This window comes from Podarcis cretensis (genome assembly GCF_951804945.1).
Source record: "Podarcis cretensis genome assembly, chromosome: 7".
NCBI lineage: Eukaryota > Metazoa > Chordata > Lepidosauria > Squamata > Lacertidae > Podarcis > Podarcis cretensis.
In genome coordinates this window covers 66,342,519-66,369,414 of record NC_137176.1, presented here as the reverse complement: position 1 = coordinate 66,369,414, position 26,896 = coordinate 66,342,519, and the positions used below count along the sequence as shown (strand labels likewise).

General features: G+C 41.2%; 1 protein-coding gene and 1 long non-coding RNA gene across 2 annotated transcripts; one reads left to right on the top strand and one right to left on the bottom strand.

Moving 5' to 3' along the window:
- Positions 1 to 434: 434 nt before the first annotated feature.
- CALB1 (calbindin 1) lies at positions 435 to 25,962 on the top strand. Its single transcript, XM_079983201.1, has 11 exons — positions 435 to 646; positions 1,239 to 1,315; positions 6,661 to 6,732; positions 15,213 to 15,296; positions 15,403 to 15,459; positions 18,395 to 18,472; positions 20,141 to 20,196; positions 20,963 to 21,002; positions 21,114 to 21,167; positions 21,301 to 21,372; positions 22,841 to 25,962. Exons 1-11 carry the CDS (start codon positions 565 to 567, stop codon positions 22,952 to 22,954), a joined length of 786 nt encoding a protein of 261 aa, XP_079839327.1. The 5' UTR covers positions 435 to 564; the 3' UTR covers positions 22,955 to 25,962.
- LOC307219785 lies at positions 21,189 to 22,365 on the bottom strand. Its single transcript, XR_013840556.1, has 2 exons — positions 21,726 to 22,365; positions 21,189 to 21,353 (listed from the first exon to the last, which is right to left on the bottom strand). It is a non-coding gene; the product is annotated as an uncharacterized lncRNA (long non-coding RNA).
- Positions 25,963 to 26,896: the final 934 nt, after the last annotated feature.

Below are 26,896 nucleotides of genomic sequence, written 5' to 3'. Positions count from 1 at the left end.
GGTCCAGATCAGAGGTAGCCAACGTGGTGCCCTTCAGATACTAACCGAAACCCCCATCATCCTTGACCGGTGGCTGTGCTGGCTAAGACTGATGGAGTCAGAGTCCAACAACACCGGACGACACTGCATTGGCTACCCAGGTCTAGCTGGACCTTTGGCCTAGACCAGAACTGGTAAGCAAAGAGGAAGGGAAAAACTGAATTGGGCCATCCTTATCACTTTCCACCCAACACCTCCATGATGTCACCGGTGTAATTATTAACACTTTTGGGTCCCTAGTGGTGTGGGGGGGAGGGGCAGGCTGCCTCCTCTCCTTTTGTGAACGGGGAAGAGCAACCGAGGTGGAACAATGCGAGGAGATAGCAAGGGGGAGGGAGCGCTCCGGAGGCGTGGCTCGGCGAGTGGAGCACTGGATAAATAGAGCGCGCTCAGCGGAGATCGCCCAGGAGTGACTAGCCCGGGCGGAGAGTCAGCACCGCGGACAGCGACATCTCCAGCAGCTGCAGCAGCACCGCCACCACCAGTCGCCGCCTTTTCTCCTTCCTCCACCCAAAGGTGCACGCCATGGCCGCGGAGACTTACCTACAAGGCGTGGAGATCTCAGCAAGCCAGTTTTTCGAGATCTGGCGTCATTACGACGCTGATGGTGACTACAACCCCCCCACCCCACTCCTTCTTCTCAACCTGTCCCACCTTGGCACCCAAGAGCGGGTGGAGAGGGGCTCCGAGGGCTCAGCTGGGCAGGGGACACAGAGGCCCCCGGGGGGAAGAGGACTTTCCTCGCCACTCCTCTGCCGCGCGCAGGAAAACTTTGCCCCGCGCGCGTGCCAGAACTTTTGCCTGCGAGCTGCAACGACCGGGAAGCGTTTGCGAAGACTTAACTGCACCGTTCGTCTCTCTCTCTCTGTCTCCTTCCCTTTCTCTGTCTGTCTGTCTCTGGGTGCCTTGGGAGCGGACCCTCTTGGGAGCAGGGTTCCTCGTTTTCCTCTCTGGAGGCACCTCAAAAGTTCAAGCGCACCCACTCAATAAAGAATGCATAGCCTTAGAAGTTACCTGGCGATGTTGCTTTTCTTGGGGACAGAGAGAGATGAAAGTTCTGTAAACACGTTGAAAGGCACCGCTGTTTTTCAACGCGCAAATGCCCCCCCTTCCCCCCACCTTTTCCAGCTAGTAAGGGAGAGTGAGCTAAACCTGCGCAGCTGTAACGAGCGATGCTCTCCCTTTTCTTTGTGTTGCAGGCAATGGGTACATGGATGGAAAGGAGCTGCAGTGTTTTATCCAGGAATTGCAGCAGGCGCGAAAGAAAGCGGGCTTGGTAGGTTAAGATTTCTTTCCTCCCATTGCTTTATCTCATCTTCATTAAAGTAGAGGAACTATCCTCAGGTGAACTCCTGCAATGAGGCGGCACCCGTTCTGGGTGCATACCTCTCGTGTAAAGTGCAGGTGAATATGACCTAGCAATTATCAAAGGAAAAGTGACTTTGGGAAATCTGGGTGAGATGGAAACTAGATAAGAAAGTTTCTTGGGTCCTTCTACAAGAGCAATCCAGGTGATGCTGGAGTTCTTAAAGTGATGTACAAAAATGTTCAAGGAAACGATTGTTCTGTTGCTTCTTCAGTTTTCCCCACCCCAGTGGTTAAGAAGAAATTCAGAATTAGCTGGATGCATTGTTAATACTTTGGCTGAAATACATTTCTGCCCCTTGGTGGCCAATAAACAGATCTGCAGATTAGCTGTAACTAGAACTAACTAGATATTAGATAATAGTTTGGTTTTAGGATAGTGGAATATTAGCACAAAACAGGGCTATCTGACTGTTGTAGGTGATGAACATGTTTACTGGGAAAAATGGGGGGGATTAAAATGGTAATCATTGATGTGTTATTTGGCGTTAAAGGTAGAAGATGTTTGGGAATTTTAAGCAAAAAGTTTTTAAATAATGCAAAACATATTAACTGCTATCCCTATTTGAAATAAGAAACTATCTCTTATCGGAAAAGGAAATGGGGGAAATAGGCTTGCTAGTTAATGAATATATCATTCAGAGAAATAAGAAAAATGAAGTATTGAGAGTCAGGCTTAAGATTATGTGCCAAATACAATGAAAATCCAATTAAGAGAGCTCAGCTCTGAAAGATAGTCAGTGTCCCTTGAAATAAAGCTGAAGTTATCCAGTGACATCTGACCAAGTCACACTTGGAATAGACTGACTGAAATAAATGAATTTAAGATCATTGAATTCAACTGATCAGTGTACTTCAAATTTGACTGATGTTGTATATTACCAATGATGTGTACTGTATTTGTAAAATATTTACACAGTTCCTGTAAGATTATTCCAACATTAAAATACATTTGAGCTGTCCTTTAATGATTGCAAGTTGACTGCATAAGTGAAAGTTTGAGTCTATCTACAAGTTTACAATTTATGTGCATATAGTTGAGGCTGCCTACAAAAATTGTAATCAAGCATTATAAAATACATATTTATGATTGCTATCAAGGACCTGAAGAGGTGATGCAAAAATGGATTTGTAATAACTTCAATTATTTTTCAAATGAAGTGATGGCTGGTCCCTATCACATACTTTTTTATTTTTGAGGTTTCTGCACTGTTTTCACTTTTGGCTTTGCAATATGAGTCATTGTCTGCATCTCTATAAGAGAAAAATAGATTCATAATTTATTTTCTGAAGCAATCACTATTAAATCTACTCTCTGTTTAATAAGTTCTTCATTCAACTGAAAATATTGCATTTTTTATAAGGCATTCATCCCATTTCCCCCCAGGTTTGAAAATGGTGTCAGACTCCTATTAACAAATTCAAGTGCTCTCAAAGTGATATATAAAATCTCTGTAGGCACTTTCTTTTGTGCCACCCACAGTGTTATATTTCCCTTTTTATGCCTGCTTTGAAAGTGCTCAGGTGTTCTTGTTCAGTTTTCCATTGACATTGCTTCTGGATAAGACTATTTCTGGAATTTTCTGAAAAGAACAGCACCAAAAGTTCAGTTCACTCATTGGATCATTCTTAGCTTCTTGATCCTTGAAGCTTTTCTTTTTTTCTGGACTAATGCATGTCAGACTATCGGTGGTTTCAAATCTAAGCTGATTCTTGGATTTAAAAGGCTTGTTTTGCAGATATTTCTTTAGTTCACACATCTTGTTTCACTGGATACAATTTCAAGCAGCTTTTGAGTTTCGTGTCCCTTCTCAAAAGCGATGTGTGGCAAAATTAATGTATGTTCTAAGCAATTTTTGTGGTTTTACCATTCTTTTCGTACACACGCAACAAAAACTTCAATTTTGCTTGCATTTCAGAAAGCTATTGTTCCTTTCCCTTAACAACAGTACTTAATGTATTTTTTACAACTTCAATTTAAATCCTTTTCACCTTGCATATCTTGTCTATATTTCCAGTTTTTTGTTTGTTTGTTTCAAAAAGACTGCTTAATTCTCTTTCCTCCCAATATTTATGACTTGTAATATATTTGTCTTAATTATGTTTTGGCATAGACTTGGTGGGTAGGATTAATGGGTGAAAATGAATACTCCCCTGTAGGATATGTAGCATATATTCTGTAGATCTGCCAAAGTCGCCTCCCCCCCCCCGCCCCGTGGAGAACTTCTTTCCTTCTGCAATTCTTAACCCCTAATAAAGAAAATAAGGCTTCTATAATCCTATGTATGTTTGCTTGTGAGTAAGTCTCACAGAGTTTGGTGAGTCTTAAGTATTTATAACAGTCATAGGACTGAACTGTATGCATAGTAAAGGAAGATGTTTCAGAAGCTTCAAAAATCTATATAGTTAATCTTCCATACTTCAAAGTTACCTCATCAATAAATTCTGAAAATGCATTGCTTTGTGCATCATCTTGCTGCCCAGAAACAATTCCCAAAGACATCTGGGGAAGATTTGTCTTAAGATCTGCTTTCAGTTGTGCTTTATGCCTGACTGACAAGTGCCCAGTACAATGAAGTGTGAACACAGCTGCTTAGTAACAACTTGATGCTTAATCATTAACTAGTTGTTGCTTGGATATAATAATCATTATGTTTCTCTTAAGCCCTGCTTGGGCATTCAAAGAATGTATGGAGGAATAAAGCATGGAGTATTGGGGTGGCAGCTCCTCAGGGGCTCCTCTTTAACCTCTCAACATTGAACAGGAAGGCCTGAAGGAAGGGATCTTCATGCATTCATGAACTCCCTTAGAATCCTCCCTGAAATCATGGTTCTGATTGCTTAGAGTCCCTGATCTGGGAGGCGATTCCAAGCATATTCAAATGTACACATGAAGAATCTTTCCTTCAGACGTTTGGCCTCACTATGTGGACATCAGGGAGGAGGTGGAGATGGAGATGGAGAAGGAGATGGAGATGTTGGAGCTGACCCAATGGCCTTTCTGGGCTTTAATGCCTCTGCGGTATAGGTGCCTGAACTCCATGTGGAACATTCCATTCCTCCCAAATAATATGAAAAGTGGTAGAGGTCCCCTTGCCGAGTTACCCACCTTTCTGTACTTGCTTGACTTTTCAGTACAATGCATGCAAGGATACAAACACATCTTTCTTATGGGGGTGGGACACACACATTAAAAACTCAAACTGCTCACCACAGAATTGGGAAATAGACCATAGCGAAGTGTGTATTGTTCAGGGATCTATTATTCATGGCAAATAAGATCTAAGAAAATATTTCAGCGGCGCCTGTAGATGCCTTCCATAGTTGTGCTAATTTTATACCTGCCAGTAGCAATCTTTTTCACTTCAGTATCTTTGAGAATACAACGTTATATGTTTTCACTGCACATTTGAAATAACTAGTGTGGATTTCTGGTAGGAAAATGGAAGTGAATTCAACGGTGCAGGGCATCTAGCAGTTTGGTCCTATGCAAGTTTCTCAAGAGGAAGTGCCCCTGATTTCAGTGGGACAGACTTCCAAAAAAAGCATCCTTAGGCTCTGAGTCCAAAGGCTGCAGTCTCATGCACAGTTGCTTGGGAAGAGGTCCCTGTGAATTTAGTGGGACTCACTTTTGAGTCCATACACAGGCTCAGACTGTACAGACATTGATACTCAGCTGACAATGAACCACTGTCTCATATATGTGATTCATCTTAGATATGTGATTCATCTCATAGCCAGGTAGTGGAACTGTGGAAGGGAGGTTTTTGTTTATTAAACTGAAGAAAACACTGATGGTTATTGTGAACAAACTCCTTTTGAATGAAATTTGTAGTGATGATGAGAGACAGTGTATGCTACTGTGAGTGTCCACAATTTGATCAATGTTAACAGTGACAAGTGAACGTGGACAAGCCCAGACAAATTTCATAAACGTCAAAAGACTCAGAGATACATCTGTCAGAGTTGACAGTCGGTTCAATGTGATTGTCAACATTCACTGCTATATGTTCATAAAATGGCATTCTACATACATTTATTAAATTTGTCTGAGGTGGTCAGAATTCATGCATGAATGTAAAATCAGGACAAATTTTGGACATTGACTGTAACATAAAATGAATTATACTGATGTTGTTTTATGAGTTAAGAAACTTAATGCTCTAGAAACTTAATAGTTTTTATATATTTACTTGCTTGGAAATAGTTTTAACCATCTCTGTGTTAGCAGGGTGGAGAGAGAGCGAGCAATTGCATGTTTAAATTGGGCTGAATTTTTGTGAGGTTGAATTTTTGTAAGGAAAAACAGCTGTTCTAAGGCAAGTGAAACTGTGAGTGGAAAACCTCTACCTTTCCCTCTTTTGCACATTTCCTCCAGCCTGTTTGTGTCCTTTGTGTTCTTTGTCAGCTAGTGCTGATTTTTGTTTTTACTGGAAAAGTCCTCTTCATTGCATGATTCTCGTCTTGGAGATACTGTCAAGAACATGGTGGCATCATGGGGCTATGTAGCCAATCAGATTTTACTGTGTGACAATATCACTGAGTGCAAATGGAACCCTCCCACTGCCCACACTCTCAGTGGGGAAGGAAAAGGGGCTCTGCCCACATTGCCCATCTGGGGTAGAATGAATGATAGAGATGCATATTCAGATGAGGATGTATTCCGTACTGATTGCATCATTTCCAAAGGAATATTCATTTGGATATGAATCCAAATGCACATGTTGGTCCATATCCTGTCCCAACTAGTCAAGTCGGAAGGACTGAAGGAGTGCTCACCTGGTTGCCTCAGCAACATGGCTGTGGCCTGTTTTTCATGCCCTTTTGCAAAGTGATGCAAATAACACCAAGAAAAGGGGGAAAACTTTAAATGGCGGGAAAGCACAATAGTCAATGTTTTTGCATTCATTGCTGGATATAATATTTTTTTGATATATGCCACTGTGTATAACTTTACATTTAACAACATTCTGTAAAATCTGAAAGAAGAAATTCTGCAGCTTAGTGTTTAATTTTGGAGCAGTTAAAGCCCTTAAGGCACATGGTTTTAGGCTCAGGATATTACTAGACGTGGCAGAACCATCACGGTAGGTTCTTAATGGCTCCTTAGTTTTAAAAAACTGCATAGGGTACAACCTACTGGGAAGCTCCTTTAGCACCATTCATTTCTGTGGAAATTGTGCAGGAGACATTCCTGCTATGGACTGTGTCTTTGGCTTTCTTTTAAGTAATAATCATTGTATTGCACATTTATAGGACCTGACCCCAGAAATGAAAAAATTTGTGGACCAGTTTTCAAGTTCTGATGGAAAGATAGGAATTGTAGAGGTAAGCTAACTGGTTTACTTACTGCTATTTAATGAATTTGTTTATTCATGTTGGTCATAGCTCTGCAGTGATATAGGCCTGTCTGCAAATATTTGTATTATTTGCTTTTGATGCTTCTTGGGAAATGGTTTTCTTCATTTTATTATCTTTTATTATGAAATTTATGAACTTATCATCATTTTAATATGAAAACATTTCAGTGTTTTCATTCTGAAGTTATCCATGTAAACAACAACAACCCAGTTCTTGATGACATTTAATCTTGAGACGGTTTTGCATAACAACAACAACAACAACAACATAAATGCAAAATCAAGCATAAACAAAATCATCACAGAAAACAGGTTAGAAATATCAAAGCAGAGACAAAAAGGGGGCATCTCTTTTTAAGAAATTCAAATTGCCAAAAATGTTTAGCTGCTTGAATAATATTTTGTTTAGGCTGACATTTTCTAAAACTGCTTTTCAATGGAAACCTCACAGCAAAAACCTTTCTGGTCTGGACTTAATTTGAGTAAACAATGATATGAAGAATGATATTGTTTCATTTTTGGAGTTTGCTGCATATTGTTCAGTGAGGCCTAAACATGCTTAGGTATGGTTAAATCATGCCCAGTGTGTTGGATATGGTTTTGTATAGCAGCTTCAGCCATTGACTGGTTATATAATGCCCTTTTAAAATGTTTATTGAAACTGAAGTATAGAAAACAGTAGATCTTGCTTTGCAAACCAGCTTAGTTGATCTTGAAACTTACTCCTGTTGTTTAAAATAATTGTAAAAATACAACCTTCATTCGAGAAAGATGTCAGTCATTGTGATAATAGGCAAGAAATGAGAGTTCTTGTTTCTAATTCTTCTCTAATAACTTATCACTGGACACTAGTAAAACCATACAAGGTTGATTCTCGAACGATGTGATTATCGATGTGATTATCTAACTTGTGAATGCTCTCAATAGCCATTGCTGTCAGTAAGAAAGGTTAATAGGGACCAGGTATCTGATATAAATCTGAATATTAGAATAGCCATTCATTGAGAACGAAGATGTAGACCGTAAATAAATGTGGACTTTTGTCCAAATAGACGTGCATAGAATGAAGCTTCACAAGAGTTGTGCATGTGAAGTCCTATAAATACATTCATAGAGTGATGTATTTATTTTTATTCATTCAACAGTGAATTATGAATCCAAAAGTTCAAGGCAGATTCTATAGCTTATGGTATAGATATTTAAAAAGACAGCTCTAGTTGCAAAGCCTCATCCTTTGAAAAAGGACGAAGGGAACTGGAGAGTCAAAGGGAAGAGATTCTATGAAAGATGGAGGCAATGAATCTTCAGGCAAAAAAACCACCCCATCAGAACTACTAAAAACAATGTCAGAAGAAGATTAATTTAAAGAAAACCATACAGCAGGATAAAAGCAGTAAATAGCATTAAGAATCACTTCTTTAGGAGTAAGACCACTTGAACTCACTGAGACTTACCTCAGAGGGACTTACCTCTGAGAAAAGATAATGATGTAGAATTATGTAATCTTTAGTACAACCATCATTCTTGATTAGTAAATAGAAAATGAGACTGGCATAATTTATTTCCTAGCATAAATCACCTAAATGCAGTTTTAGGAGGGTGTGGGTTGTAGTTTGCTTTGTTTTGTTTTAATTTAAAGGAGCAATTAAGAATGCAGGCTGGCTCACCCCTCACTTTCTGTGATTTTTCTCCTCCTCCAAGGTGGCCCAAGATACCTTCTGTTTCCAAAATATGTTTTCTTGTGAGACAATATTTAACCTTCTTAAAAGTCAAGCTGAATAGTTTAAGGCATTTTCAGCACTGCTGCTGCTGCTGCTCAAGTTAAAGAAAATTCTGGGAGCATCTTCAGGAGCCTGCATTAGTGTGTTTCCTCCCTGAGCTTTTATCCATTGCCCTCGGGCTAATGTGTAGAATTTGACAAGCCACTTGTTCTTCTAAAAGGCTCCCCCTCCCAGCACTCCAGCTTATTTGTTCAAGTCACTGCCTGCACCAAGATGAGGTTTCAAAAGCCCATCCTTTAACATTATCAGCCTGCAATCATTCCATGTTTGAATGATTCAATAGCTTTTTTTCTGCTAGGGAAAGGTGGTTGGGTGGTAGGAGGAAGGGATGTAATGTTGGAAATACACCTTTTCCTTGTTTTGCTTTTCTTTTCTTTTTAAAAGCGTGTACACAAGCACTATTTATCTATCTAATCATTTCATGACAGAACAGAATGCAAACTAGAGGTTCATTTAGTAATCCACATAAGAAGTAATTTTTAAAAACTGTTTCACTACAGAACAGAATAAATTCCTCTCTAGAAATAGCATTTTTTTCACAGCACCTTCACTCCTAAAGGCAGACCTGCATAATCTGTAGCCCATTAGTCATCCATGGTACCTATGTGGTGCTTGGAAACCCTGTCATTTTTCAGATACAGCCACACGGCAAAGCCATGAGATTTACTGATTCCCTACTAGGCTGCCATGTGGCTAGTTGATTGCGTATGGCTTGGTCATAAGGCGCTAATAATCAGTGTCCTGATTTTTTTCTGGGACCGCAGAAATGAGTGGCAATTTGTTGATCTGTAATACATGTGTTGGTGGAAGAACTGTTCTACCAAGCGTACCCTTCCATAATATAGGAAGTTGGGTTGTTGTTTTTGTTTTAAACCAGTTCTGTTTATCCATCTCGCGTAATATTCTGAGTGGCAGCATCTCTCCAGCTCTCAGATGCCTTTCCAGTTGCCAAAATACAGAATCCTATAGACTGGGTATACTGTAACTCAGTATACCCTGTAGCTCAGTAGAATACCTGTTTTGCATGCAGAAATACCTGTTTTGCAGCAGAATACCAGTAGAATACCAGTTTTGCATTGCATTCAATCCCTGGCATCTCCAGCAGGGCTGGGAAAAAATCCTGCCTGAAACTCTGGAGAGCTGCTGGCAATCAGCGTAGACAATATTGTGCTATATGGGCCAATGGCCTGATTTGGTATGAGGCAGCTTACTAGGTTCCTATGTAATGAGGATTGAACCAGAAACCTCCTCCATGTGAAATACGTGCTATGATCCACGCCCAGTAATTGATTGGCCCAGTTCTCTGCATTAGAATCTTAATTCTGTCGTTCCCTCCATCTTTTCTTACTAGTCACCAGTTTGAATCTAGGCTGGGATGCAGCTATTTCCAGAGCAGATCCAGGACTCAACAGGTTTTAGAACTTTGGAGTAATAGCACAGTAACTGAGAATATAATACCCAGAGGCACAACAGGCAACAATATATTGGTGGTGTTTTGGAGATTTTGAAGGCATACTGTAGTTCCATTTGGTTCCCTATCTTCCCCAGTGCCATTTGGGCCAGTCTCAGTGCCAGCCCTACCATTAGACAGAGTGAGGCAGCTGGTGCTAAGGAGTGATGAGTGGACAGAGCTGCGAGCGCAACTCTGTGCTAGCCTGCTGCTCTCTGGTGCAGTGTAGGATGCTGTGCCATTGGCAATGTACAAATAAGGTTCAAATGTACATCTTCTGTACATTGGATGTGCATGGATGTGCATGAGTGTGGCATTTTCCTGTATTTGACTTGGGCAACACACTGTCTTGAGCGGACCTGGCCAGCTTGTGTCCAGAGCGGCAAAGGGGTGTTGTTGTCACTCAGAAGATTCAGGCTGTACAAAGCGTAATTAACTTCCTGTCACACTGAAATCTGAGCCATGATGAATCCATTCTGGATTATATAATCCACTCCAGCATTTTGGCTCTACCAAAACTTCCCACAAGGACTCATTTCAATCTTTGAAACATACAAAAGTTAACATTCAGAGAGACAAATTAAAATGCTGAAAGTAAGAGATACACAAGACTGCATTGGCAGCAGTTTATTTCCAGTTATACTAAGGCAGATTCTCTGAATTATTGCTATTATATTTCAGCTGGAGTTTTGCACTGCAGCTTGGTAAATGGGGGTGGGCAGAATCCTGTAATCTCCAGTAAAAGGTAGAGACTGTTTCTTAAAAGTAATATTGGCTGCTAGATCCATCTTTCTCAAGCAGAATTCCAAGAAAGATTGTATAAAGAGAATTTTTTAAAAGTCATATCCATACCGATTTCTAAAGCTGCTTCCTTACTGATGGCAAAATTGCTGCAGTTGCTGCATTTTCATATATAATCACTGTTGCAGGCTGAGAGAGACGTAAAGACAGGTGACTTAATTAGCATGGTTTGTCATCTGTATTCATATATTACTGAACTCTGTGCAGCTTCTGTGCAAGAACACATACACAGCAGTGGAGTGTTTGGACTAGGGTCACTTGCAGTAGCACAGAAGCCCCAATAAACTTTGCAATATGTCTGTCTCTCGATCTATTTCATAAACAATACTGAATAAGTCAACCCAGGAAGATTCATTTCTTTAAAACAGGTGTGGGGAACCTTTAGCCACCCAAAAATGCCATAACTCCCTTCATCCCCTCTTGAGCTGGTGGGAGTTGGAGTTCAGTAATATCTGGATGGCGAAAGGTTCCCCACACCTGATTTTAAACCTCCAGAACTGTGAGGGGTGGATGCATTTGGATGTTGTCTTGCGCTTTTGTGCTAGTTCCAGATTTTGTGGGACCTTTGCTTTGGGGAGCCGCCCTCCTCCTTTCCTGTGTTGCCACTGGCCATTTGCTTGCTTCTCCATGGGGGCCCAATGGGGGCCACCTCCCAGAGAGGGAACCATGTGTGCAGAGGTTGCTGCTCCTTCTCCTTGCTCCTTTCATTATTTGCTCAGAGAGGGCAGGTGAACATGAAGAAATCACAAGGTGGAGCAGCAACAGGGCCAAGAGGCTCCATGGGCTGGCAGCAGGGCAACTGACTTCAGGGATGGAGTATGTGACAGACGCCCATCATCCTTGGTCATTGGCCAGGCTAGCTGGGATTGAAGTAGAACTGGAATTCAGAAACGTTGGAAGGTCCATGGATTCCCCATCCCTACTGGGTGAGGGGCTCAGCAGGTGCCCAATGATGCCAAGCTCTGATAGCTTTGGTGGGGTTTCCTCTGTTCTCGTTAATTGAATAGAAGGAGAAAACAGGTCTTTTCAGCGACATCTCTCCAATTGTGAAATGCTCTCCCTGTGGAAGTTCAACCAGCACCAACAATGTCAACTTTTAATCACTAGGCAAAGACATTTCCTGTTCTCCCAGGTTTTTAAGATTGTTATATGAGATTATTTATGGCCTGTTTTGGTGCTCATCTTTTAGTAGGGTGGGGAATGATACTTCTCTACGTTGGTGGATGAGCACTTTTAGCATTTCTATGTTTTTATTGTTTTGTGTGTGTGTATGTGTGTACTTTGTTATTTTTGTATTTTAAATATTTTTGTCAATCTCTTCCCCCCCCCCCAAGAAAAGGTGAAAAAAAGATTGCCATCTCATTGCCAAGCAGCATTCTTTAAAAATACAGATAGAAAGTTGGGCCTTGATATCAACCACTGAAAATGTTCTTAATATATATCAATATATTTGAAGGAAAATCATTAGATAAAGTGACATATTGATTTGGAAGTATCCCGAGTTAGCTTATGCATTGATTTTACTAAAACATTGGTTCACCAGTCTAATTTGAAGCAGAAAATTAAATATTTTGAATTCCAGTGTGGCATTAGAAGGTTGTCAGCTGCCAGAATGTTCGTTTGCCTGAGTGTTTAGTTCTCTCAAACCTCATGTGAAAAGTCAGCATCCATTTCAAGAATTCTTTTGTGTGAAATAAAACCTTGAGTTTACTTTTTTTTAAAAAAAAAAAAATAATAATCTAAATACCAAACATTGCAATTCAATACTTGGCTTTCAGTGTTTCCCATTGGTCTGGGCAACTTGAATAGTTCCTTTCTGAAATACTTAGAAAAGCATGAGGATATTGAGGTTATGCTTTGAGAACTGTGCTTATAAGAAACCCTTTGCAAAGACAACCCTTCAGACAAAGGCATTCTATTTCTAGCTCATCTAAATGTGTTAAAGCAAGAGCCTGTGGATTAGGAGACGGGAGCTGGGGACAACTAAGGTCCCAGTGTACTGCAGCCATGAAGCTCAAGTAAAGGCAATAAGCGAGGAACTGAACTTGGGGTTGGGACAAGGGAGAAGGTCAAAAGTGACATAATTTTAAGTCCAAATCTCAGAAGTCACTGAAGGACAGTTTTGGACATGGCACTGATGTGAGGGAGGAAGGAACAGGAAGCACTGCGGTCTTGTACTTCCTGTTCCCTTTCATGTCCATCCTGTCTGAAATAGAACATTCACATCCTGCAGTCCTGGTGATACAGAAAGGAGCTCTCGATTTAGGAACAGTTTGCTGGATGTGAAATGTGAATGTTATGTTTATGAGACAGCAGTGGAAGAACTACAAGGTACTTCCTTTTCCTCCATATCTGTATCCCATCAAAAACTGTAATTTAAAGGGATTTTTGGAATGCAGTGAAGATTCTCCTAAATATCACTTTGATATGGATATCTGAAGCTGGTTGAAACCATTAGACCATTTCAAAAGAAAGTTTTTGATCAGGGCTGGCCCATTCCTGAGGCAAGGCGAGGCAACTGCCTCAGGCAGCAGGATCCATGAGGCAACAGATCCCAATGTAGATATTTATTTCTCCCCCACCTTTTTCCTGATATTGTAGCACCCTGCTTGTGGTTAACGCTTAGCTGGAATGAAATATTCAACGCAGCAATAGAGAAATTAAAATAGTAATTTATTTGTCAGACAAATAAATATGAGGCACAGTGGTATATGGTTACCAAGCTCTGGCCTGGCCTCTTGCCATTCTGGCCAGCACTTATATTTCCTTAATCCAGCCCCCTTGCTCCTCCTGTGGCTGCCTCTGTCCAATCAGCCTGGTTGAAATTCCTATTGGCTGTTTGCTAGAGCCAATCACAAAAGATACACCCATTTCCTTCTTGCCCTTTTATGGAAATCAAAAAGCTATATATTCTTCTATCTATAAATGACAAATAAGTAGTAATATATCTTACATGTGTCTCAACAAGGAATCTTAATTACCAGCTCACCTCTTGCCCTCCTTGCCCTATTGCCTTCCAAAACAGATAATTAATCTTGAATTTTTATCTTATGCATGTCAAGGATTGAGTTCACATCAACATTGAGAGATCTCCTTCATTTGAAGGTTTCTAAACAAAAGGCCTGACAACCATATATCAGGAGTGCTCGATGGCGTCTCCTGTCTGGCAAGGGGGGGGGGGCCTGATGGCTGATGGCCCCTGTGATCTCTTCCAACTATATGAAATAAGAATCTAGCATTTCTTAAATCCTTTGCATAATTATATTTAAACTAATATATTTAATACATAAATAACCTTTTAAAAGGAAAAGAAATCTTAAAAGGATCTTAGTTTAAGAAACAAACAGCTTTTGAAAAGTCTTCCCAGAAAATGTTCTGTTTCTGCCAGCTAGATGCTTTTTCACTGCTCTTGACCTTCTTAACCTTAGGAAGAAGATATGGCTCATTTTACTATTTATCCACCCTTAATTTGTAGGGTCAGTGTAACCTTGGCTGTCAGCCTGTAATTCCCTTTTTTTACGACTTTGAGAATTGTTTTCTGCTATAAATCAGGGGGGCCCCTTGTCTAGGAGTAAAAATATCTTGCCAAGGTTTTTTGGCAACTGGTCTTCTAAGACTGGTCTTTTAAGATACAAGCCCTGATTAAACATATAAGCTTTAATAAAAATGCAGGCTTATGATTAGATGCCTCAATATAGATCTTCATTCGCCCCTTCTTCCCTGGAGGAGAGAGGGAGGCACCATTTTGTGGGTCCTCTTCAAATACAAAAATGTATTGGGCTGGCCTTGTTTTTGATTGTGCATCAAACACCATCCTGCATAATTCAATGCAAACTATATTTTTTATGCCTTTTCAGCCATGAAAATTATATAGCTCTGAACAGAAGTTACAAGGGGTCAACAGCAGAAGAGGCCTATTGCATTCATGTCCTGCTTGTGGGTTTCTCCTAGATATTTGGCTGGTCACTGGGGGAGCAAAATGTTGGACTAGATATATTCTTCATATACTCTTACATTATTTGAAAAAAAATATGAATATTGTGACAAAATTCAGGTTTATTAAAGGAAAGCATGCAGCAGTTTTAAAGTTCTGCAGCAGCTTGGAGCCAAAAGTGGAATGGAAGAACGTCTTCCACTGAAGACTCTGTCCGCAAATATTATAGATTGAACTTCTGCTTCCTTCCTTTGGCAGCATAATTACATAGAATATTTCAAAGTTTCAGTTTATCGTGCCACAGTTTGTTTCAATGTGGTATGCACAGAAAATCCTGGTGGATTGTACTTGGTATTTACAGACCATTGATAAATATGCAAGTTATTTGAATTTTCAAAACATTTTTTCTCTCCTAAAGCCTTAGTATGTATTACATTTATTTGACAAACAATTGATTTAATTCGGTCTTAAATATTTTACAGCTTGCTCAGATATTACCAACAGAAGAAAACTTCCTCTTATTCTTTAGGTGCCAGCAGCTGAAATCAAGTGAAGACTTCATGCAGGTAATCTATATAAATTTTTGCATTTTGTAAAATTAAATTGCCAGGTTGAAAGAAGTGTTTTTGGTTGTGCTTGATTTAGTTTTAATGGCTAACTTCTCAATTCCAGACATGGAGAAAATACGATAGTGACCACAGTGGCTATATTGATGCTGAAGAACTTAAGGTAAGAAGCTATCTATGTTTATTTATTAATATGCTTTTCCTGCCCCTACTCCAAATGCTTTTTTCCTGGGGTGGCAGCAGAATAAATTGCAAGAACAGAAAGACATAGTAAAACATACAATATATTAAAGAAATTTGGTGTGGTTTTTTTTAAAGCCCTTTCCTGACTTAACTGTTGAGCCCCTCAAAATGGCCCTGGCTGTTTTGCAGTGTTCCTTAAGGCGCTCAGGGTCTGGGCAATTCTGCAGAGAGTTCAAGTTCCCCTATTGTGGTGATTGTGGTGGGGACCCACAAAGCATGCATCTTTTTGTATCTTTGCTGTTGTAACGTGATGTATGGCTGGTGTCATTAATAAGAGGCACTTTCAGAAGATCTGAAAGATGCTTGGAAAGAAGCTGTCTCCAAGGCATTTTGGGTCGAAGCTATTCAAATTAGAGGGCTACACAACCCAATGCAGTCTTAATACTGTGCTCTTCGCATTCCAGTGATACAAAACCATGAATGCTTAAAGACGACAGGATTCTTCAGTGTTCCAAAACAATAACTCACATACCTCTGTATCATTTTTTTAAGCATTGTGGTTTTTGTCAATTTACTCCCTTCCTCCGGGTATCCAGAGCTGTCTTTCCCATTGGGTTTACTGGTGTGTTGTGCCAGGGCGCCGGCCTCTCAGGGTCACCCCCGTTAGTGGGGGAGCTGTGCGGCTTTGCTAGCAGCCTCCCCTTTCCCTCCTGCACGCCCGCCAGCTGCGCCCCGTCAACCATATGGCTGGTGGGCGGGCAGCTTGCCTCCCAAGCCTCTGCGGGAGAGCAATCCCCACAGAGGCTTAGGATGGAAGCTGTGCCCTGCCAACTATATGGCTGGCGGACGTGCAGCTTCCTTCCCAAGCCCCCGTGGGAGGAGAGCAATCCCCGCAGAGGCTTGGGAAAACGGGGGGTGGGGTACCGGAGGAATCTTTGCACCACTGTGCCAGATATGCTTAAGACGGCTCTGCTGGTATCATCATCATTAACTGTTCTGGACTATCCCACTGCAGACCACAGATGGGGATTATATGATTGAGTAGTCACCACTGCAGAGGTGGGTGGGTAGTAGCTAACTAGAAAGCTAAACACTGTGCTAGTCTTCTCTCTGCCTGGCTAGTTTCTATGCATAGGGAAATCATTTAATCATGTCATATGACAAATTAGGGATGCAGGTGGCATTGTGGTCTAAACCACTGAGCCTCTTGGGCTTTACAATCAAAAGGTCAGTGGTTTGAATCTGCACAATGCAGTGAGCTCCCATTGCTCTGTACCAGGTCCTGCCTAACCTAGCAGTTCGAAAGCACGCCAGTGCAAGTAGATTAAATAGGTACCGCTACAGTGGGAAGGTAAACGGCATTTCTGTGTGCTCTGGCTTCTGTCATGGTGTTCCATTGCATCAGAAGCAGTTTACTCATGCTGGCCACATGACCCAGAAAGCTGTGTCTGGATAAATGCCGGCTCCCTTGGCCTGAAAGCGAGATGAGCGCTGCAACCCCATAGTCGCCTTTGACTGGACTTACCGATCCAGGGTTCCTTTACCTTTACCTTACCTATAATGACAAATTGAGAAAATGATTCCTCTAGCTAGCAGGATCATTGGCCAGGGATGATGGGAGTTGTAGTCCAAAAACGTCTGGGGACCCAAGGTTGAGAAAGGCTGATCTAGAGAGTCTTGAGCTACAAGCTGGTTGGCTGGCTGGCCAATATTTGGAAAGTTATTCACTGATGGTCTAGGAAAATCCCTGTTGATTATCCCAGAGTTTTCTGGATATTTTGATACAAACCAAAGTGGATTGCATAGTTGTCAGAAGAAGGTGGCAAAGGCCTATAGCTCACTATGAAGCACCTGCTGTGTGTGTGTGTGTGTGTGTGTGTGTGTGTGTGTGTGTGTATACAAGGTCCCTGGCAACTCCAGTTGAAAGGCTCTTGGGAAGCAGTGCTAAGGGCTTGCGATGTGGGAAGTACTGCTGTAAGGCCAACAGTCTTGGACTAATAGTTAAGCTTGACCAAGGGAAACTTCATATATCTGCCAAGGTTGCCTACAGGCTGCTTGGTGCAGCTCAAGGCCTGGGAAACTACTCTGGCTTGGTGCCAGTGTGGGCTTAATACTTCCCCAACCAGCTACTCTCAAGATGTTTTGAGCTATAGCCACCCCTGTCCATTGTCTATGTCCCTGGGAGCTGACATCTAAACCATCTGGAAGACTGCAGGTTGGGGAACGCTGGCACAAAATTTTGAAAGGGTAGTTGCCAGAAGAGCACAAATCAGCTGTTCAATGGGTAAATTCTGCACTCACTGAATGCTCTTAAAGCTCTAGATTTAAATCTGCCTGCCCCGCCTCCACTGAGTGGCCTGGTTTTAAAACTGTTATTAGACTGGCTGCTCTTTTTCTCTTGTGAAGAAGAAAGCAGCTGGAATATAGCAGTGAAGCAAATCCACGCTGACAAGCCTTTCTTGAGAAATGGCTTTGTGGGAATCACTGCTTACTTGTTCCACCAGCTTTGTGCTACAACGTGGGCCTTGTACCCCCCCCCAATCAATCTCTGCTCCATTTAGTGCAAGACTCTCCACCCCCAACTATCAGAACAAGCAGAAGATCTTGTCTGAAATAGGAAAAGTAGCAATACTCCAAAGACTAATATTAAGAGGTTAGAACAGGTGTGTGTGCTTGAGAGAGATATGCTTCCAGGCAATAGGCATTTGCAATTCCCCAGCTCTCTAGACTTCTTGCTTAATAAGGATTTTAAATGTCATTATGAACTAGGACAATTGACTGGTCTTCTGAGAAAACAAGTGTCGTTTCCTAGATGAAAAACAGTATTTTTTCAAAGGTCAGCAAAGCAACTTACTGCCTTCCTTCGGTCTTATTGTCTTTTTTTACACTTAACACTCGTGTTTGTTTTCTTTCAGAGTTTTTTGAAAGACCTATTGCAGAAAGCAAACAAGCAGATTGAGGATACAAAGCTGTCAGAATATACAGACATCATGGTAAGAGTAGGAAGCTATTTCGTTCGGGGAACTTAGCTCCCTGTCTACATATTAAGGTGTATCTGTTCCAGAAGCTAGGATCTTCTCTCATTACTGTATTTTCCCCAGCCCTTATTTGAATTGTGAACTAGCTTGCTGCATAGGCTTCATAGATACCAAGTAGCAAAAGGAGACTCCAATAGATATACCATAATTCGAAGGAACATAGCAGGTAAGGCTGCAATGTAGCCTTAATTCATTTCAACGAAGTGTGTGCAAGTTCTCATACACAAAATCACAATACTTCTCTTGCTATGGAAAACCAGTGCATGTGAATGCCTGGCTGGTTTTGTTACAAGGACAAAAAAAAAAGAAAAAGAAAAAAAAAGGCAAATTTAATAGATTTATTAAATTGGCAAATTATTGTTTGACTGTGATATTTATGTTCTCCGTCCCTTCTTTTATTGCATCGGAAATGTTTGACATGTGCTTAAGGTGTCTCGGTTTTTTAAAAAATGGTAAGACAATGAAGATGGACTATTCCAAATCAAAATACGGTGGACCCTCCAGATACGATCTTAATTTGTTCCAGGGGTCCATCTGCAACCTGAAAAGTCCGTATCTGGAGGTACTGCTTCTGCGTGCGGCGCAATAGAGCGCTTCTGCGAATACACATGTGGCGAAACCCGGAAGTATACACTTCCAGATTTGCCGCATTCGCAACTCTAAGTTTATGTATCCAGAGGGATACATAAGTAGAGGTACAACTGTAATAGATTGCATCCAAAAGTGCCCTTCTGTGAACCAAATGGCTTTGGATGCAGCAGAGGCTTCCATGAATGGTGGAGGGGAAACATAGCGAATCTGTTTGTATACCAAGTCAGATCACTGGTCCATCCAGGTCAGTATTGTCTACAATGATTGGTAGTGGCTCTCCAATGAGCTACAATCCTTCCCCAGATAGTAGATACCTGCCACTTCCTTTTGTTGGCGCTGTGGGTTAAAGCCTCAGCGCCTAGGACTTGCCGATCAAAAGGTCGGCGGTTCGAATCCCTGCGGCGGGGTGCGCTCCCGCTGCTCGGTCCCAGCGCCTGCCAACCTAGCAGTTCGAAAGCACCTCCGGGTGCAAGTAGATAAATAGGGACCACTTACCAGCGGGAAGGTAAACGGCGTTTCTGTGTGCGGCTCTGGCTCGCCAGAGCAGCGATGTCACGCTGGCCACGTGACCCGGAAGTGTCTCCGGACAGCGCTGGGCCCTGGCCTCTTAAGTGAGATGGGCGCACAACCCCAGAGTCTGTCAAGACTGGCCCGTACGGGCAGGGGTACCTTTGCCTTTGCCTTGCAACCATCTTCCATGCTTTTCTGGAGGACTCATCAACCTTTCAAAACAGATTTTCTGGGGACACAGGCAGAAGCCAAGAGCAGGACTTTACTCAATGAACTTTGGATGCAGCCCAATGAAAAGAGTTATAAAAGCAGCCATAGGGTGAAAGCACGTTTGAGGAAACCTAACTGTAAAATGACCACAGAAACAAGGCATATTTTAAAATACCCACCTGTCTCTTAGAGGCCAATTCACTTGCACTAAACAGGCATTAAGAGACAGGTGACGATGTTAACTGTTTTTGGTTGTTGTTTATTGCTGTTATTGGAGAGAAAAAAATGTTCACACAACCCCTCCCTTTTCAGCTCAAGATGTTTGATGAAAACAATGATGGGAAACTGGAACTGACTGAAATGGCCAGGTATGTATTCTTCTAAGAGGGTGAGGGAATGAAATGAGCACCAATCAGCAGATGAAACATGAGAGGGGGAAATGGCCATATGTGGCTGAGAAACAGTTTCTATGAACTGCAAAAATTTGGGCTAGAAACCTCTCTTCTTCTCAGTGTTCAACTCTTTCATTACAAAGACGAATCCTATATTGTAGAAAGAAAATGTGCTGAGTATATATATATTTGTTGTATGTTGCTTATCAAAGCCGTTTACAAAGCATATTGCATCCCCCCCCCCCTAAAATACAATCCACAAGTGAATTAAATAAATAAAATTTAAGGGAAAGTTTGAATGGGACAAGCAGCCTACAAAGAAGGATTTTACAGTGGTACCTCAGGTTAAGTACTTAATTCGTTCCGGAGGTCCGTTCTTAACCTGAAACTGTTCTTAACCTGAAGCACCACTTTAGCTAATGGGGCCTCCTGCTGCCGCCGTGCCACCAGAGCCCGATTTCTGTTCTTATCCTGAAGCAAAGTTCTTAAAAGAAAGCACTATTTCTGGGTTAGCGGAGTCTGTAACCTGAAGCGTGTGTAACCCGAGGTACCACTGTACATGAAAAAATGTACTGGGGTTTTGCAGCTCATTTTAGTAAACCATTTCCCAGTCAGCTGTCAAGGTCATCTCTTTCGTTTCTTGAAAAGGTTTGCCTTTATACATTTTCAAGATATGCAGTTCAAGTTCCTACTGTAACCACTCAGCAATTGTTCTGACTTCTGCTTGTGTTTTTCTCCAAAGATTACTCCCAGTACAGGAAAACTTTCTCCTTAAATTTCAGGTATGTAACACGATACTCCTAAAAGTTTGAACATGCATAATATAAATTATATGTTTGAGTAGTGACCCAAACCACTACTGTTCTAATACCTGTTTTCTTTTTTAAAATTAGGGTGTCAAAATGTGTGGGAAGGAATTTAATAAAGCCTTTGATACATTTGATTCAGTAAGTAGACTACCTACAATATTTATAACTCGTTTTTATTTTTAAAAGATCTCTGACCTTACGTGTTCTGCAAGAAAAAACAATGTAGCTGAAAGCAGCTGAAAGAAAAGTTATAATTGCCTTTTGTTTTCAGGATGGGAACGGCTACATAGATGAACAAGAATTAGATGCTTTGCTGAAAGATCTCTGTGAAAAGAACAAAACGGTAATTCTAATTTTATTTCCATTAAAAGTGCACTTAAACTCTGCCCTCCCCCATCTAGTCAGTTAAGGTAGTTGCTCTGAATTCAATATATTTCAGTTTCTGGATACAACAGGAAGATAGGGTTGCCATATTTCAAAAAGATAAAACCAGGAAAACCCCAAGTCATTGAGAAATCAAAAAAACATAATTTTTCAATTAGCTTGTCTAAAATTCAGGACAAAGCGCCACCTTTCAGAGACACCCCCCCCCCCCCAGATATCAATTCCCCCTTTGAAATCCTGGTAATATCCTAGAAAATCCAGACATATGGCAGTCCTACAGGAAAGTGTACAGATAACTCTAATTTCACTTACCTGCCATGTGCTCTGGAAAAAAAATACACTTTCTGTTTTTTTGGCACAAGATCAAGGCAGCCATTTTGAGTGCCATGCAAGATCTCACCCTGAAAAAAATGTTTGGGGGGGTGAGAGCGAGGCGTGGGTCATGTGACTCACCCAGGGTTTCAAAAGTTGGATGGTATGATATCATAGGAAGCTACTTTCTGCTGAGTCAGGCCATTAGCTCAGCCTTGTGTACACTGACTAGCCATGGCTTCCCAGGATCTCAGCCATACCTGGAGACACCAACAACTGGCTGGGACCTTATGGATGCAAAACAGATGCTCTATCTCTGAGTTACAGCCCTTTCTCCTATCAAACAGCAGTAGTTTTACTCCCAAGTTATTTCCCATTTCTGTATAGTTCATACTACCACTTCAGTGGGCAAGTGTTGTCAATTCTCTGACCTTTATCTGCAGGCGGAGTAGAAAAACACTACTTGTCTTATGCCTTTCTTTGTATTAAGTGGGCACTGATGATACTGCTTCAAAAAAAGGGACCCTTTACTACCTGGTTTTGCTCAGTACAGAATTAGTTCCCCTTCTCCCAAACCACTGGCACCATCTCTTTCAAACAGCCCAGAGGATACAGCACATGAGTGGATTACTGTATAGCAACGAACAAGCTTACAGTTCAAATATTTTCAGGCAGCGTGATGCAGTCCTTAATGGCAGGACTCCAAGTTGATCTTCACACCTGCATGCTTACAGAGGAGCAGATTTTCCAGAGTGTGACTCCACAGTGCTGTGGAGCGATACCTCAGCTGTATGGATTGGGGCTGCTGTATGGGATTTCCCCCCTTGATTGGCACTTTGCTGAAAGAAAGGACACCAGTTGCGGGAGGCAGATACCATTGGCCTTCCATAGGTGGTTGCATAATTTACTCATGTGTGCAGATCATCCGTAGAACTGTCTAGCCAACACTCTCAAAACCATTTTTGTTCTCAACCATACTTAAAGTGCATGTGCTTGGGCTCGGCTGTCTTTTCTCGTGTAGCAATAACACTTTGTGTACCCACGTTAGTAACTGAACTGGGTTATAAAGCATTCTCTCTCTCTCTCTCTCTCTCTCTCTCAAAAACCCCTCACAGGAATTAGACATTAACCACATTGCAACATACAAGAAAAACATCATGGCCTTGTCCGACGGAGGAAAGCTTTACCGAACAGAACTTGCTCTCATTCTCTCTGCTGATGGGAATTAGAGCCCTCTGATTACTTCCACTTAACTAGTGATATATTATATCTTTAAAAAAATGACAACAACAACCCAACAACAATAACTGTGCACTATAAGAGGGTAGGCTTTACTTTCTTTTATATCTTGTAAATTTAACACTGCATATAGATAATTAGCCAGGATATGTGGCACATTCTTTTCAGCTTGTTTCTATACTGTTTGTAATGTACAGTTTTTTGTAACTACAAGGTTGATAAAGAGGATGTCTATGTTTGGGCCAGTCCGATTCATTTAAAGTAATAATAATAATGACTCTTAAGACAGAGAAGAGTGGGAGATTTCAACACTCAGATTTCACGGAGACTGTTTTTGGCTTGTTATGCACTTTGACATTTGGGGCTGCAGCAGCAATAATGATCTCCATTCATGAAATGGTTCTTCTCACTATGGTGGAGAGAAACTCTGGAGTGGGAAAACTAAAAGTTGTTGGATTGCAACTCCCACCAGCCCCAGCCAGCATGACTAGGCATGATGGGAGTTGTAGTTCAAAAACATCTAGAGGACTACAGCTGCCCCACCTGTGGCTTATACTCATACCCACCTCTCCAGAGCTGCCCTGCTGCCTGTCAGCTCAAGTCAGTGGACCATAAGGAAAACCACTCTTAAGACGTGGAAGGGCTACTTATTATAAGCTGTCCTGGAGTGGCAATCATGCCCACTTCAGACTTGTCCCGTGGCACACTTGCTGAAAAGTTTGGCCCTGACTTTGGAGTTACTGGAAGCTATAAAGAAATGATCAAGAAAGCAAGTCTGTTACTTGCAAACGATGCTAGGCACGGTGTTTCAACTGGGGGGCGGGGGAAGTCCGAGGCTCCTGGCAAACAAGCATTGATATTAGAGAATGTAGCAGCGCTGTAGTTAATTGCGTTAATTCCCAACGAGTCTTGCAGCTTTCCATTTCCCCCTGACTTCAGATCCCAAGGCCACAAGTACCTTGGGACACTGAGGAATTTAACTTCATGAGAAGCCTTTAAGCTACCTTGGTAGCCTAACAGGTACAACGATGTCTTATTGTATAAACTGCAAGCTTGGCAAGAAAAGTGTACAACAGAGGAAAGGCAGGCAGAAAAGGTACCACAAGCCAGCCTCTTTATAACTTTTAACGTTTAATGATTGCTGCTGTGTCAGAGAATATAACAATCCATTTTCTAAAAAGTATTTCCACTTGCAGAATATTATAATTATAGCAAACTGCTGTTTTTACATCATTCTGTGTAATCTATAATTAAATTTAATATACTAAGACTGCTGGTGTCTAGTCTGTCTACTTCCTATGTTCTGTTACTTTGGCAGGTGATAAAGAAATAACTTGCGCTTTTGTACAGTTAGGATCCACAACACGGTTTGCCCAGGTTAATCTCAGTCGCCACAATCTAGCCCAAACCCTTGTTTCCATGAGAGACATAATCAGGGATAGTCCTTTCATTTCAGCACTGCATGGCACCATTCCACTGAAATTCATAGGACTTACTAAGTTATGAAAATCCTATGCATCTTTATATGAGCACAGCTAATTTTGTTCATGAGCTGGGCATCCCATTCAGTTATCAGCACTGGAACTTAAACCACCTTTCATTTTTTTTCCTGGATTATGTCCATTGGCTGCAAAAGGAGATACAATGGCTGATATCCAAGTATTATTGCCCTGAACGTTTTGAAAAAGTGCATCCTGTAAGATTTCTGGACTACGTTAACAATTGTATGAGCATTTAAAATTGCATTACTTCTAGAACTCCCATGTGTGCAATGTGTTCAGTTCTTTGGTTTAAAACGTGGGCCCAATTTTAGAAAGTTAAAGAGGCGGTGGCTGTACATCCCAGTTAAATCTATGTAATTTCTCCAGAAATCTAGAAATGAGAGGGATATGAAATCATGCATATTTGTGTTAATTAAATGGGGTTGTCGCTGCTTATGAACAGGTCTGGGCTAAATTTACTCCATTTAAAATGCTTACAAAGGGTGCTGATTTTATCCTTTCACCACCGGATAGCTCAGTTGATTAGAGCATGGTGCTGATAACCCCAAGGCTGCAGGTTCGATCCCTGAATGGGACAGCTGAATATTCCAGCATTGCTGGGGGGTTGGACTAGATACAAAATGGCCTCCAATGAGCAAGTGCCTTGTTTCATTTCTGAAAATATGTACTAAATTAGGAGTGTCTCTAGGTGAAAAAAAGGCTTAACGCATTAAGAGGCTTAGTTAAGTTCGGTGGCCTATTTTGACAATTCCGCTACAAGCCGAGTGAGCTAATTCTTCACCTTCTCACTCACCTCTAACTTCTCTATGCAATGTAAAATATGACTGTATTCTGAAAGAGATACAATGATTTGAATATCTGCCTAGAGGCATGATTATGAATGGCAAAATGATTAAACTTAGATTGACAATTAAACCATCGATTTGTCTTTTCATGCTCAACTGAAAAGGGGAAACCTGTGAATGTGTATGACGCAAGACCGATCAGAGCAGTGCTGGGCTTAACTTTTTCCCAAATGAAAAGCATTGGAAATAGGATTCCATCTTTGTTTGCAAAGGATATTTTGGACTCCACTGTCTCCCTGGGATATAAAAAACTATTAGGGTGCTACCTTATTATGCCAAAAGCAAAGTATTGCAAATAAACGTCACCGTAAGAAAACACGAGAAATCTGAACATGGAAGAAAGTGTGCAAGACACACACCTTATTTTCGTTGATGACTATGGCTCCTTTTAAGGATCATGTTCTATAAAGTTAGCCTAGGCTTCCAGAGGCTGACTCTTATTGTGACTGTATTAAGGCAGAAAGGTGTTGGTGGTGGGGAAGATCTGAATTATCACCCCAAATAGTTGCCCCCAAAATTAAGGGCTTCAGTCTTCAATTTGTTCTTTGATGTCCTTCAAGCACTGACCAGTGGCAGTTAGCTCAGTTGGTTGAATTGTGGTGCTGATAATGCCAAGGTTGTGGGTTCGATCCCAGTATGGGCCAGCTGCATATTCCTTTTTTTAAAAAAAAATAATTTTTATTGATTTCCAAATTTTAACATACACAAAAACAACAACATAAAAACAAACACAAAAAATCATATTTTCTTTACCTTATTTCCATAAACCTCTTTTCCCGGACTCCCCCATACCTTCCCCTTTTTGCATCCTTAATTTTAAACAATTGTTCAACAACCCTTTTTAGCCAATTAAATGTAAGTTCATTCTCCTTTTCAATTCCACCCTAAAATCAAACACAATTTACTGCTGCAATTCTACGTCCTCCTTTCCCTCAGCATTTTAGCACCCCTCAATTTTATAATAATTCTTGAGATACGTCTTAAACTTCTTCCAGTCTTCTTCCACAGTCTCTTTCTCTTGGTCGCGGATTCTGCCGGTCATTTCTGCCAGTCCCATAAAGTCAATCACTTTCGCCTGCCATTCCTCCAGCGTGGGTAACTCTTGTGTCTTCCAATACTTTGCTAGAAGAATCCTTGCTGCCGTAGTAGCGTACAAAAAGAAATTCCTATCCTTCTTCGGCACCAACCGGCCGACCATACCCAAGAGAAATGCCTCTGGTTTCTTGTTAAAGGTGCACTTAAGCACTTTCTTAATCTCATTATAAATCATTTCCCAGAAGGCCTTAATCTTTGGGCAGGTCCACCAAAGGTGGAAAAAGGTACCTTCAGTCTCTTTACATTTCCAACATTTGTTATTGGGCAAATGGTAAATCTTCGCAAGCTTGACTGGAGTCATGTACCACCTGTAAATCATTTTCATAATGTTTTCTCGTAAGGCATTGCATGCCGTAAATTTAATACCTGTGGTCCATAACTGCTCCCAGTCAGCAAACATAATGTCATGACCTATATCCTGTGCCCATTTAACCATAGCTGATTTCACTGTCTCATCTATTGTATTCCACTTCAACAGCAAGTTATACAT

Excerpts from the sequence above, each read along its gene's own strand:
- CALB1 (XM_079983201.1), top strand. The coding sequence starts at position 565 with ATGGCCGCGGAGACTTACCTACAAGGCGTGGAGATCTCAGCAAGCCAG. Across the intron at positions 18,473-20,140 it reads CAGAATATACAGACATCATG|CTCAAGATGTTTGATGAAAA; the intron begins GTAAGAGTAGGA and ends CTCCCTTTTCAG. Across the intron at positions 21,168-21,300 it reads CCTTTGATACATTTGATTCA|GATGGGAACGGCTACATAGA; the intron begins GTAAGTAGACTA and ends TTTTGTTTTCAG.